Below are 14,492 nucleotides of genomic sequence, written 5' to 3' on the forward strand. Positions count from 1 at the left end.
CTAAAGAGTCTAGCCAATGTGTCAAGGCTACAACATTCTTCAATGATGTTATAGCAACTAAATAACAAGACATTTTATGAGCACTGACAGCTATGTGTTCATATAATTATTTTGAAAATTGTAAATGGATCTTAATTTCAGAATCATCTACTACTACCCAAAGAGTATTTATGTTCACTACAGAATTAGACTTTAGGTAGATATTTTTGGAAGTTTCCTTTTTTTCCCTTCCTCTGCCTTTGAAATACTTTTTATTTTCTTTTTAGTGCTTTATCACAATTTTACGTGAAACTTACGGAATGCTGGAAGCACTCATTTGACTTAATTGTAATTGAGTTTTTGATTTTCCTTGGATGTTTGGCTTTTGCAAGTTTTAAATAATTTGTTTCTGAAACGGGGTATTTAAAACACACGATTCAGGTTTTTCCATCTCTCCTAGTCTAAATTACTTCTTTAAGAAAGGTTGAGAGAGAGAGGTACTAATTCTAGAGGTTTGGAATATGTAAAAAGATGAATTTAAAAAAAGAAAAACAACTTTCAACCTGGATACTGTTACTGACTCACCAAGCCCCAAATGCATTCCTGCTTGTGGATCTATGATGTACGTACATAATCTTGCAGATTTATTCCATTTAAGAGTGGATGGCTTTTATCTCTAAGTATCTGTTTTCGATTACGGACGCCTTTGTAAATTACTCGCACAGCACCCAGCAGCGCTCGCTTGCAAGTCTTTTGAGGACATGAAAATAACAAGAATGTGTGTGAAGAGCTGGGTGATCTTTTAAATCACTGCATTTAAAATGTGGTCTGTGGACAGGCAGCTAGAACATCACCTGGGAGCTTCTTAGAAATGCAAATTCATGGACCTCACCCAGACCTGTGGAATCAGACTCTGGGAAAGGGGCCCGGGCCATCTGTGTTTGATGGAGTCATTCACCAGGTGCTTGGAGAAGCTCTGTGTAAATAAGGGTTAGCACTTAGGGAGTGCTAACCGTGTGTTCTAGAAGCCCCACTATGGATTTGCTGTCTGTGATCTTATTCAGAGCTTGTGACGACCCTGTGAAGCAGATATTACTGTGTCCCGTTTCTAGAGAAGAGAATTGCTTTTCCAAGTCAAACCTAAAAATTGGTGAAATCAAGACAATCCCAGCTCTAACGCCAAAGGCTGTGCCTTCTGGATGAAGGAAGAAGGTTCTTACTGGAATGTCAAACCTCCGCTACAGAAGGGTAATTTTCTACTGCAAACCACAAATGCATTTATATAGCATGACACTTTACAAATGTCAATAGTCTGTCATTGAACATTTGGGCAGCAACAAAAATGACTCAAATATAAACAGCACATTTAAACACAGTTAATTATAGAAGCCTATAGGTTTTGCAGACTAGAAAGTGTACCTTCTCCCTACTTAAGACCATAATTAGAAGCAGAGATATTCATCTGTAATCAAATTTAGAAAGAAAGGCAAGTTTCAGCTTTCAGGCAGAAGCCAAAATTTGGAACAGAGAGCCGATACAGCTAAACTAAATCTAAAGCTCACTGGCGTGGGGGAAGGGGGGTTTTGGGCTGGGTGGGGTGGGGAGTGTAGAGGGGAGACAGCTTTTCATAATTCTAACCAACGCAGCTGAAGGAAGGATCTGCTGAAGCTTTTGTTTGAAAACTTTTACACGGGCAGAATTTGAATACGCTGGTGGCATAGAAAAGGCTAAATCTAAAGTTGTTCCTGTTGCAAAACATTTTAAAGGAACCCAAGCCCACCTAGATTCCCCTCCCCCCACCGCTGACGCAAGTCAATCATTGGTGCCGATTAAAAAGTTGGGCTTTTTGTTAGGCTTGGGTACACAGGCCAAAAGGAACACCAGAAGGTGGGAGGGCACGAGAAAACAAAGGGATCAGAAGGGACAGACCCCATGCCCATTCCAGGACTGCTCTGTGTACTCAGTGCTCCTACCCACTAAATTATCAACCTGGCCTGCCCCGGGGAGCCCCCACGCTGGGCCGATGGGGTGCGCTTGAGATGGGCCAACTCTCAACCGGCTGAGCGCCTTCCAGGACGCAGCACCTGCAGATGCCTGGGTCAACTGTTCTTCCTCGGATGGCTGTTCTCCGCAGGGGGTCCAGCAAGTGCCCCTCAGCGGGCACGGGGAGGCACTGGGGGGTTCCAGAGGGCCCACACAGGCCAACCGTTCGGCGACCTTGCGGAAGATGGATTCCCAAGGAACTGCTGGGTTGTGGGGACACACCACCATGGCCACCTCAGCTCTACCTCTTCAGCTCAAATGACACCCTCCCCCCCACCCCCAATTAGGGTGACTTCATGATGCAAGCCTTTCAGGGTTATCTTCTGACGGTATTCTTAGCTTTCACGCAGCCTTCCTCTGGAAATCCTGACTTCTTTGAAAGAAAGGGAAGTGTCCAACCGGGGAACTATTTATTGCTCTCATTAATAATCTCTCACACAATTTCCTTCCCAAACTCGGCCTATTCACCCTTTCCTGGAGGAAGTATAACCGCCTTGCAGGCCAACAGGAAGGACACCAGGGAGGAAGCAGATCTTCCCCTCACCGGGTCCCCACCCCCGTTCTGTGCTCCTTGTCCTCAGCTCCCAATCCAGGGAATGAGCCTGGAAGCGGGACCCAGGTGAGGGGACACCTCCTTGCCACCAGGTCAGACAGAGACTAAAAGGTTTTGAGTACAGACCTCCTCTCATAAAGGGAAAGCTTCCGAACACGCCAGGAGGAGAAAAAAATGCCAAAAGAAACCGTCTTTCCTTAACCTTTGGTAGGAGGGATGCTACCAGCACCAAGCCGACCCAGCGCAGGAGAGCCTGGCCCTGGAGGCCATCTGTGCTTTTGCGACTGTTTGACATTTAAGGGGCCGGCCGCTCACAGCGATCTTTTTGGAGGGAACTGTGGACAAATGAATTCAAAACATCCTTTACTTCTCTTGGTGTCCCCATTCCTTGGCCACTCCAGTCCATAAACCTTTTGGTGGCTACTTAATTTTCAGTACTGAGATGGACCGCATACAAAAGAGCAGCGCTTTAAGAAAATGCTCCAGGGGGCGCCCGGGTGGCTCAGTCGGTTGAGTGTCCGACTTCGGCTCAGGTCATGATCTCACAGCTTGTGTCTTCGAGCCCCACATCGGGCTCTGTGCTGACAGCTAGCTCAGAGCCTGGAGAGTCTGTTTCGGATTCTGTGTCTCCCTCTGTCTCTGCCCCTCCCCTGTTTGTACTTGGTCTCTCTCTCCAAAAAATAAATAAATGTTAAAAAAAATTTAAAAAAAATGCTCCAGACAGTGGAGACATAAGCTGGGTAGCAACCTTACCCCGGGGGGGAGGGGGGGTTGTCTGATGGGGGTCCGAGGTAAACTTCAGGACCACTGGTCACTGAGCATCCGAAATACACGTTTCTTCTCTCTAGTACGAGTCAAGCGGCACCGTTGGGTTGAGCACTTTGCAGAGAGCAGAGCAGATGTCTGAGACTGTGGAATGCGGGCCAGACTAAAGCCGGGGCCACTGAGCCCAGCAAATGGTCTCACGGGATCCATAGCTCCTCGGCTGAAGTCACTCGGCGGGGAGCCCACAAGAAATACCGGACCCCGCAGGAAAAGCCCAGAAAGTCTGAGGAGCCTGCATTTTCCAAGCCAACGGCAACCGGGAAGGAGCTATGGATCTTGGCAATACAATTACCTGCTGCATAAGTGTTTGGAGGGAGCAGGGAAAAGGCAAGAAACTAAGAAGAAAAACTGAGAACCCCCCCCCCAAGCAATAAAGACTAATGGGCCAACTTTTAAAACAGGGGCCAGCAAATTACAGTCAGTCTTCAAGCCATATACAGCCTGCTGTCTGTTTTTGTAAATAAAATTTTATTGGAAAACAGCCATGCCCATTCATTCCCTTTGCCGTGGAGGACTTTTGCGTTCGTAAGCCGAGTTGGACAATTGTAGCAGAAACACGGCCTGCAAAGCTCAACACACTTACTAACTGGCTCTTTGCAGAAAAAAAATTTTTGCCAATACCTGCTTTAAAACAAACAATTTCATTTCACTTGGGAAAATGCTTGGGCAGGCGAATCCAGTTAATCTGCAACAAATGCCAACAGACATTTAAGGGCAGGAGAGAGAATCTCAAAAGCCCAAGGAGGTAGTGCTCTGCATTTCTTTCTTTATTTTTTAAAAAAAATTTTTTAAAAATCTTTTATTTTTGAGAGACAGACAGACAGAGTACGAGTGGGGTAGGAACAGAGAGAGGGGGAGATACAGAACCCGAAGCAGGCTCCAGGCTCCGAGGTGTCAGCACAGAGCTGGATGCGGGGCTCAACCTCACAAACCGCAAGATCGTGACCTGAGCTGAAGTTGGACGCTCAACCGACTGGGCCACCCAGGCACCCCATTTCTTTGTGAGGCTAAAGAACAGGTGGCCGTCAGTTTTTCTGCAGCATCCTTTCACTATCCCTCAAGTATTAAATGGTACACTGTTCCATGCCTACAAGGCTAGGCAGTTTCGCACTCCCTCATTTACATATGGGCAGTGAGAGCTACGACTGTCCCTTCTTGACATTTAAGTGCCCCCTTAGTGTTTACAGTGGGGAGTAAGGAGCAGCTGACGCTTTCTACCTTCAACCACAGCTCAGTCTTGATGTCACCTCTACGCTCTTGCGACCAGATCCTATCACAGTACCTGTTGGCCAAAAGCTGGGATCTGGTTCCTGAGGGCGAAGTCAGGTAGATGGCCAGGTCTCCCCTCCTCGGATGGGTGATGGTTATGCGCACAACCACGTGCTCCAGGTAGTTGACGTGGTGGTTGGGGTTATCGGAGCACCCCGAAGCCTTGTAGATGGAGCGCACTGCGCTGTTGGGGCGAATCGTCCTGCAACAGAGAGACACAGGGTGTGAGCAGAGTTCACGACCGACGACTGAGCCGGGCTGGGTGAACTGGGTGAAGCTTTCAGGTTGGGAAAGATTACAGCATGGAACGCAAGCAGCTGGCCGCCAGATACTAAATGACACAGTGCAATTACCCCAGGTCACTTCCAGGATGAACACTGCTTAGTCGGTGGGAAAGACGTAAGTGAGAGGAAAGGAGGCATTCAGGTTCTTTTAACTTCGTGCTGGGGGTGGCTATCGAGCTTGAGCGTATCACCTTGTTACAAAATGCAGGCGGCTGAGCCCCTGAGCCAGAATGTCTGAAATAGTCAGGCTGAGGTGGGCTCCAAGAGCCTGCACTTCTCACCAGTTCCCAGGTGGCAGTGACGTTGCTGATCTATGGAATATACTTTCCGAACCGCTGATATAAGGTACTATGGTCTGGGGAAGGCTTGGGGGTTCCCATGACCTTGGTTCAAATCTCTAGTCTGCCATTTCCTTGCTCTAAAACCCATGGACGCACTCCTCATCTCGCGGCCATTGTTCCTGTCTTCTTCACTGGCTTCCCCATGTCACTGTCCCCCTTGAATCTCGGCCCCAGATCCACTGGTATCAGTTCAATTTGGGGCGGGGGGAAGGATTTCATTTCCCACCCCGGAGACNTTCCTCTTCCTTCATAGTCAAAGCTTGAATTTCACTCTCTGAGACTCTCACTGGACTATAGGAAAAATATGCCCCCTACTTCCAATTTTCTGTTTTACTTTTAATGTATTGTTATTTTTATATTATATGTTGAAAATACACTTTGTAATTAGATGTTATGTAGTTACATTTCCAGAATATAAAGATTCATTTTTTTTTTTTGGAGCACATTGACTTATGGGGAATACCTGTACCATTAAATAGAAGTACTTGCTGGGTAGAAGCCTTAAGGATGCCCACCTGAAAGGGTCCTCCAAATCCCATTAAGAGATGCTTAGGAGGATGCTTGCATTCTGCTGTGTGGATTTAAGAGTTTGGCATCCTAGACATTCTATTAGACTTTTCTAATTACATTAGGAAAACAAAACAAAACAAAACAAATCTACACCAGCGTTTGGCTCCCATGTACAACAAAGGGCTCCCTGAGCACTTGCACTGGCCTGATCTCTTTCCGGACATTGTTATGCTGTCTGTGAGCAGCGAACATTACTTGATTTGTCGGTCCGTGCTCTCCACACACACATGCTGCTGGGGAACAGTGGTCCACTTTTCTGCTTCCATCACCATGGCTTCTGCATCCATCAGTCCAAATCCATAGAGATGGCTCACTACGGAAAGCAAGAGGCTGGTCAGTTTGGCGGAAGTGAGCTAAACCAATGCCATATACGCCAAGCTATGAGTTCGCTCAGGAGAGGACCCCAATATATCCCTATGGGGATCCCGGCTTTGTTCCTTGCAATGACTTGCAAACCAAATAAAACAAATGAACAAACATAACAAGGAAATAAAATGGAGAGTAGTCAGTGATTATGTATTATGGCGAGTAACGTGGCCATCATGTATGAATTACTACTCTGTCACAGGCAATAGTCCGTATTTTTTCAGGGAATCCAGCAATTGTAAGATGTTGATGGTATTACAATCACCATTCATAGATGAGAAAACGGAGGCACAGAGAGAGAAACCTGAGTAGTGATTCAATGGTTGAGGTGGATTCTAATCCACATCATTTTGCCCCAAGACCTTACTGTTAACTGCTTCAAGTGCTGACATCATCAATTTTGTAAGATAATTACTAGGTTTAAAGAGAAGTGATAATGTATACAACCTCTCCTGTGCAACAAGAACTTACATGCAAGAAATGCCAATTTTCTGATATATCTAGTAGTTAGGCTGAGTATTTCAGAAGACAAAAATTATTACCTTTCCTCTATCATATGAAAAATTGATTAAACTTTATGCATGAAATATTTGGAGGCCTCTAGACTTTTATGCCAGCTGCTTTGAATGTTGCAATCTTTTGGTTCTCGGTAAGAATGCCTATTGATCTAAATCTGAATTTGACATAACTGTCTCAGAAATTTCAATTACACATGGGGATATTTTCATGATGATACAGCCACATCTACATATGTAGTTCTTTTGAAAAAATACTTGACAATCCCAGCGAACACTTAAAATCCCCACCCTGTATTAAACTGTTTCATACCTTTACAGTGAACAGAGTCCCATTTCTACCAGATTTGTTGCCTAAAACATTTTCCTTATAACATTATTGTGCATGAAAATGTCTAGAGCTGGCCATGCACCTCGGTTATTTAAATACTTCAGCTTAAAATTCAAGATGTTCTATGATATAGCCCCATTCTACTTGCAAAGCAAGCTTCTCCCCAAAATGTTTACTTTAGAAAGGCCATTCTTCTACACTGTTGGTGGGAATGTAAACTGGTGCAGCTCCTCTGGAAAACAGTGTGGAGGTTCCTCAGGAAACTAACAATAGAACTCCCCTATGACCCAGCAATAGCACTGCTAGGAATTTACCCAAGGGATACAGGAGTTCTGATGTATAGGGGCACATGGACCCCAATGTTCATAGCAGCACTCTCAACAATAGCCAAAACATGGAAAGAGCCTAAGTGTCCATCAACGGACGAATGGATCAAAAAGATGTGGTTTATCTATACGATGGAATACTACATGGCAATGGGAAAGAATGAAATCTGGCCATGTGTAGCAACATGGATGGACCTTGAGGGTGTTACGCTGAGCGCAGAGAAGGACAGATACCATATGTTTGCACGTATAGGAGGATTAGGAGGAACTTAATGGAAGACTGTGGGGGAGAAGAAGGGGGGAAACCGTGGGGGAGGGGGAGAGAGGCAAACCATGAGAGACTCTTGAATGCGGAGAACAAACTGAGGACTGATGCATATGGGGGGGAGGGGTTGGGGAGATGGGTGTGGAGGAGGGCACTTGTGGGGATGAGCCCTGGGTGTTATATGGAAACCAACTTGACAATAAACTATTTGTTTAAAAAAAAAAAAGGTCATTCCTTTACAGTTCCCAATCCTATCTTGCTCTTTCTGCCTGACTGCAAGGTCTCATGTTGAGACATTGGCCTGGAGTTCCCTCCCGCCTCCACTCCGCACAGTCACATTCTACCCCTGAGTTCCGGAAGGCCTAGCTCATCTGTCTTCTCCATCTTGAAATATCTTCTGACCAATAGAAGTCAGGAGACATTTACTGAAATTTAGCCATCTGTCATGCACTTTTCTCTTTTCTAGTCCTATAATTCTAATAAATTTGTCAATCCATCTTCTGCCCATTTAGCCGTCCAGCCATCTGCCCACACATCCATGCATCCATCCAACATTTGAGTGTCTTCTATATGCCAGGCACTATATTACTCTCAGTGCACTTTTTAATTATGTGCCATTAATTGAATCACTAATTAATTCCATCATGTCTTTGCTGAAATACATTATAAACTGCTTGATGGCAGGAACAAGGGCTTAAATTTCTTCATACGATTCATGGCTTTAATAGAGTTTTGCACATATGGGAGAAAAAAGAAATGATTGCCCATCAAAAGGGGGAATTGTGTGAGGATTCAGAAATACTGCTCTATTTTTGCTATTTGCTAATTACATCATTCTTGGCCAACAAGATAAAATGTCTAACTCACAATTTTCGTGTTTGGGGATATTATTGTCTAGCCTATCACCATCACTAAGTTAATGAAGCCTTGTTATGTGTCGCACGTGAGAAAATCTTTGTCAAGACCTGTACAAATGTAAGGGCTCATTATTATTATATCAGGTCCTCAGCCAGACAGGACATACTGACTAAAACTGAATAAACCTATTTAGGTATAGCAAGGATATATGTAGGACTCTTATATGTGGATTTTTGCAACACCTATTATAAATGATTTTTCCATGACTGAAAAGAAATGCATGTCCATTGTAAAAACTTGTACATACATCCAGAAAAGAATGAAGAAAGCAAAACTCATCAGGAACCTCATTACAAATTGGTAACTGCATATTAACAGGGCTGTATCAACAACTCTGTATATTTCGTTTTAGTTACACGACATGATGCGAGGCGACTTCACCTCCTTAGTTAAAAAAGACAGTGATCCACGTGTTATGGTAGAAATGTCAAGTTTGGGCTTAAGTAAACCAAATCATAGAGATCTTTTTATTAAAGTTCAGGTAAATTCTAGGTTATCACTTATCACTTAACCATTGATATGAGCAATTGTCTGTATCGCCATCAACATTCTTTTATTATTTTACCTTTTTGAGAGAAAGACAGGGTGAGTGGGGGAGAGGGGCAGAGAGAGGGAGGGGTGTGGGAGAGAGGGGGAGAGGGAGGAAGGGAGGGAGGGAGGGAGAGAGAGAGAGAGAATGAATCTAGAATGGGCTCTATGCTCAGCATGGAGACTGAATGGGGTCCGATCCCACGACCCTGACATCATAACCTGAGCTGAAATCAAGAGTCAGATGCTCAACCAAATGAGCCCACCCAGGCTCCCCATGAACATTCTAAGGTATTTTTCCCCCTAGAGGAACTGAAATTACTGCCATATATGCTCTACTATGCCAGGCCCTCTAACTCTGCATGGCACCCAAGTGTCCCTCCACTTGTTTCAGCTGGTTGTCAACCAGCGCAACCTATCATTTTATCCCTGTTTAGGGAAATAAGATGGAAAAATTGGATTAGTAGGTGGAGGCAGGAGAAGAGGGTGGGTGGGACCTCAGGAAGGGCAAGACTAGGGCTGCCTGGCCTCTAGCTCGGCCGCCCCACCCGCATCCCAATAACTATCAACCTAACAACCACAACCATTGCGTGTATTTGTCCCCAATCATGATACGTAGCCTAAAAAAAAAAAAGAACATACATTTGTATCTTTTTATGGGGGGTGGTGCTGTTGGCAATATATCAACTCCATGTATTCTGATTGGAAGGTTTTGGTAAATACTAACGAGAAAATAATGACACAGTATGAATGTGTTAAGCAGATAAACTCTTTTGAAACATGGTGTCCACCAGGGAAATAGCTGTTAAGTGGTTTGGAAGCATTAATATTCTTTTAAAGATATAATCATAATTGAGTCTTTCTTTTTGGTGATTGTCTGGGTGAAATGATCTTGGCGCCCCACTCTTACCGTGATGGATTACAGTAAATAGGAACACTGTCTAGTGGCTACAGAGCGCCTAGCTTAGAGGAAAGCTTCCGAACATATTTGCGCAGCGAATGAATGCAACTGATGGGAGACATTTCATCTAACTCATCAAACGGCATAAAGTGTTTACGTGAGACGTTTAAGAGGAACCGGGAAGTCTGTTCTTTCTACTACAGACTTCTGTAAAGACTTCAACATCCTCAATTTTTTCAAGTAGAGAGCCAACGTTCACTTTAAAAATTATGATTACAGCACACATCCAACACAAACAGCTAATTGCGCTATGGGCTACCTAAATGGGCTTTATTTATGCACATTTCTCATGCCAAGCTCAGAGCAAGACCTGAGCCTAAAAGTCGCTCTATGATGCTCAGGTAGAGCCCTCTCTGTGCAAGCCATGTGCAAAAGGCAGGAGTCTATGAAGTTAGATACTCTAACGGTGTGAGGAGGAATCTAAGCAATTCAAAGGGAAATCTTTCATTTCTAGGAGTGTGGGCAGCAAGCATTCAATTCATAGTCTGAACGTTAATTAGGATTCAAAAATCAATACTTAGAAAGGTATCAAGGGACCAAAGCATGTTTACAGAGTAATTAAAGATCTTGAGGCACAGTAATTGAGGTAGATTTCAGAAAGTAGAACGACGTCGGGCAACCTTAAGGAAGGGAAGCTGAGATACTTGAATAACTCTATTGGCCTCATGTGGTGGCGTGACTTCACGCAGATAAGCTGGGAAAGGGGGAATTGTCTTGTGCTAGAAGTATAACTAGTTTTTATTCCGAGTCATCTGAGGGCTTCCCTGCTTGGACCAGGGAAATAGATAATGTTCTTCCACAGGTGTATTTCCACTCTCTGAGGAGACCAGAAGTGCTGAGGGAAGCTAATCGTTCAGCACGTAAGTAAATGATTGCATAGTTGGGAAGCAGAGACAGTTAACTTAAGCAACATTCTAGCTAGGAGAGCTTACTAACTCAATTCTAGTGAAAAGCTAGAGAGCTCAGCAGGGAAAAAAAATAATTTAGAAGTTCCTGAGCATAGGACGCTATAAGCAGGGAAATGTGGTATACTTTCATCTCTTTTAGCAGAGTATCCTTGCTGCGGCCAGCTCTCTTATTTTATTTTTTAAATGTTTGTTTTTGAGAGAGAGAGGGAAAGAGAGAGAGAGAAAGAGAAAGGGTGCACGTGTGCCCATACAAGTCCAGGAGGAGCAGAGAGAGAGTGGGACAGAGGATCTGAAGTGGGGTCTGTGCGGACAAAACAGAGCCTGACGCAGGGCTCGAACTCATAAACTATGAGCTCATGCATAGAGTCACCCAGGTGTTCTAAAGCCAGCTATTTTAAGTCATTTTGTGTGTGTGTGTGTGTGTGTGTGTGTGTGTATGTGTGACATCACACTGAATAGGAAGTCAGTATAAGTTCATGATGATTCTTTTTTAAAAAAATTTTTTGTAATGTTTATTCATTTTTGAGAGACAAAGCATGAGCAGGGGAGGGGCAGAGAGAGAAGGAGACACAGAATCTGAAGCAGGCTCCAGGCTCTGAGCTGACAGCTCAGAGCCCGAGGCAGGGCTTGAACCCACAAACTATGAGATCATGATCTGAGCTGAAGTCAAGACACTTAACCGACTGAGCCACCCAGGCACCCCAGTTCATGATGATTCTAAAATAACTATTAGTAAAGCATTCTTGATACAATAAAGGACTTGGTTGGTTTTTTGTTTAAGTTTTTGAGCTGTCACATGTTTTAATACCAATAATCAATTAATTAGAGGCTGTGCAGGCATCTTGGTCTTACATCTGAATTTGTTACCATGCATACAATCACCAATTTATGATACATGGTTGATAAATCAGGTTCCATTATTTGATGATCAGAAAGGGCCAGTTTCAATACATGCAAGTAATTTATCCGATTAGCTATTGTATCATGCACGGGGTTGTGAGGCACCTACTATACAGTCACCTCGGTGCAGATCCAAAGGAAACAGAAAATGATATGTGTTCTTAGGCAGGGGCGAGATAAGAATAACTTAATGATTTCACCAGGAAACCATTAAAGAGCACTCACTGTGTTAAGAAATCTGCACAAAAGACAACAGATATGAAGGAACCTAATAGAGCCTGGTGCACAGAAAGTGCTCACTAAATCTGAGCTGAAATGTGCAGTCAGGTAAGAAGACTCGAGAGGGGAAAGTGGTATTTGGATCGTGCCCTGATGTGTGCCAAGTTTCCAATGAGGTGGGGATACAGGGAGGGCATTCCAGGGGCTGGGACGCAGTCTCCTGGTTAAATAATCACCAGGTCTGCATGGAGGAAGCCAGCAGCCCTCAAGTGGGCGGTGTGTGGGGTGAGTGGTCAGGAGAGGATGGGCATTAGTGGTAAACATGGCAGGAAATAAGGGGGTGAGAACAGATGGCCGCAGAGCTGAGTCCAACCGCGATTGCGGTGTCTTCCATCAATCAGCCTGTTGCTATTCTCATCTACCTGGAAGTAGACCACCAGACTAAAAGGCAGTTATGCAAATTCCCGCCTGGTGCGGGGGGGAGGGGGGGGGCTCTTGATCCGTGTGGGGAGAGACCCCGACCCAAGATCAAAGCAGTGCTGCAGCTGTTGGAGGCCTCGCACCTTTGGGTTCTTTGATCCTCGATGCCCTGAACCATCTGCGCCTCCCGCCACCCCAGCGCCACCGTTAATCAAACCAAGCCAAATGCATGCAAGCGGAGGAGGGGGTGGAACAGGAGAGGGCCCGGGACACGTTCCTTAGGTCACCATTTACTGCCCTTTTCAAGTAAAAATAAACAGCTAAATAGGAAAACCAAATATAAGTCCACAAGGATGAGAACGTGGAAAGTAATGGTTCCCTATCTCCCTGTGTCAGCATTTCTGCACCTAGAGATCTCTGACGGCGGGAAGGACGGTGCTCCCAGAATTACCCATCTCCTCCCTTTCCTGAGTCCCTTTCTCTGACATCAATCCCTTGCTCAGGTACCCTTTTAGATTTCAGCCTGAAAGGCACATGGGCTTCTCAGAAAATCAGGACAGTTACAGTGCTTTCTTCTGCCGCCTGGGGCAACATGCAGACTCCCCCGGGGGCAGGGAAATGGAGCCAAGGCCTGCCTTATTCGGCATGGGTTGTTTTTATCTTCCCCTCACTCTTCCTAAAATCTCCGGCTCTACTAGCAGCTCCAGCCAGATCCAAACATGCCAGCCATCACCGGTGCTACGGAGGACTTGCATGTGCAAAGCTTCCAGATGCTGGTACCTGGCTGACTGTGGGGTCTGCAAAGCAAAGCCCCCTTTGGGATGGGTTTGGTCAGAGGCTGCGGGTCGTTTGGCAGACTCATCATTACAGAGACGGAGCAAGAAGAGTTTAGGAAAACACTGCCACGCTCTTCCTCATGAACCATGAACTTCATTACATAGGGCTGTGTATGCCCACAATTCATTATGTATGCATATGTAAAAATATGTATTTATTAAAAATTTTTTTTAATTTACAGAGTTAAGATAAGGAGATATGCCAGCCTTCTCTCAAGGGCTTCAATTTTAAGAAAAGAAAAAAAAAAAAGTCAAATGATATTCTTTTCTCTGGCTCTTCCTCTTTTATTTGTTTCCAACATGGTTATAATAATAAGCAAGTAATTTGCTTAAGGTAATTGACTAGTATTGCTTGAATGGAGGTAGGAAAACATCTTATCAGCCTGGGGAAAGCTAGCTAAGTATCCCAGGGTCTATGCAGATCACAGCGGCACTTGCTTTTAGGAAGCTAAGGATTGTTTGGACAGAGATGACAACAAGATCAAAGATATACTACCAGGGTCTTCGGATAAAAGCTGACTGAAGATTAGATGGACCATGTATCAGCTCACCAGCCTTGATCTCGGCGTGTAACTTGAGCAAACAATTCCCAGGCAGGGATCTTGATGAACCAGCGGGCAAAATTCTTATTTGAGAATCATTTACATATCGTTTTTAGGCAACTCTTCATTTCATTTTCCTTTATGTTTGCTCTGTCCTTAAATTCTCATAAAGGAAACAAACAGAAAATCCTGGTTGATGTTGATTTCCAGGGAGTGTGTTTTAACATGTAGCGGTTAATAGCGGTTGCGAAGACATGGCTATTTCATCCTTGGCTCACTAGAGAGGGAGCCATTCCTCACAGATGGTCGCAAAACATGCAGGGTGACAACAAAGAAGAAATTATTCCTTCCAACTGGTAACGTCACCATCTCATTGGGAAGAAAGCTAACATGTATCCTTCTAAGTTTCAAGTACTATGTAAGGCTTCTCATGAACTTTCCTTTTCATTTGCATAAAACTCAAATAATTTTTAAGCTTAAGGGACAATAATAAGGACATTTCTGCAAACTTTCACAGGCCATTAATGAGGACTGTGTATTCTCTTAGAACATAAAGACCTGAGACGGTTCTTAAATCCTTGAGTAAGATTTGA

The 14,492-nt window shown here is 44.4% G+C and overlaps 1 protein-coding gene across 4 annotated transcripts in view; it reads right to left on the reverse strand.

The window, feature by feature from the left end:
• PCSK5 (proprotein convertase subtilisin/kexin type 5) overlaps positions 1–14,492 on the reverse strand; it is a 462,552-nt gene that overhangs the window by 195,126 nt on the left and 252,934 nt on the right. For all 4 annotated transcript variants that reach the window (XM_077759370.1, XM_077759369.1, XM_077759368.1 and 1 more), the window contains exons 11-12: positions 6,060–6,177; positions 4,683–4,871 (exon numbers count right to left, since the gene is read on the reverse strand). In XM_077759370.1, the coding sequence (XP_077615496.1) occupies positions 4,683–4,871; positions 6,060–6,177 (307 nt within the window). The remainder of the gene's footprint in view (positions 1–4,682; positions 4,872–6,059; positions 6,178–14,492) is intronic.

The sequence above is a fragment of the Crocuta crocuta genome, unplaced genomic scaffold (assembly GCF_008692635.1).
Source record: "Crocuta crocuta isolate KB4526 unplaced genomic scaffold, BGI_CrCroc_1.0 scaffold41, whole genome shotgun sequence".
Lineage (NCBI taxonomy): Eukaryota > Metazoa > Chordata > Mammalia > Carnivora > Hyaenidae > Crocuta > Crocuta crocuta.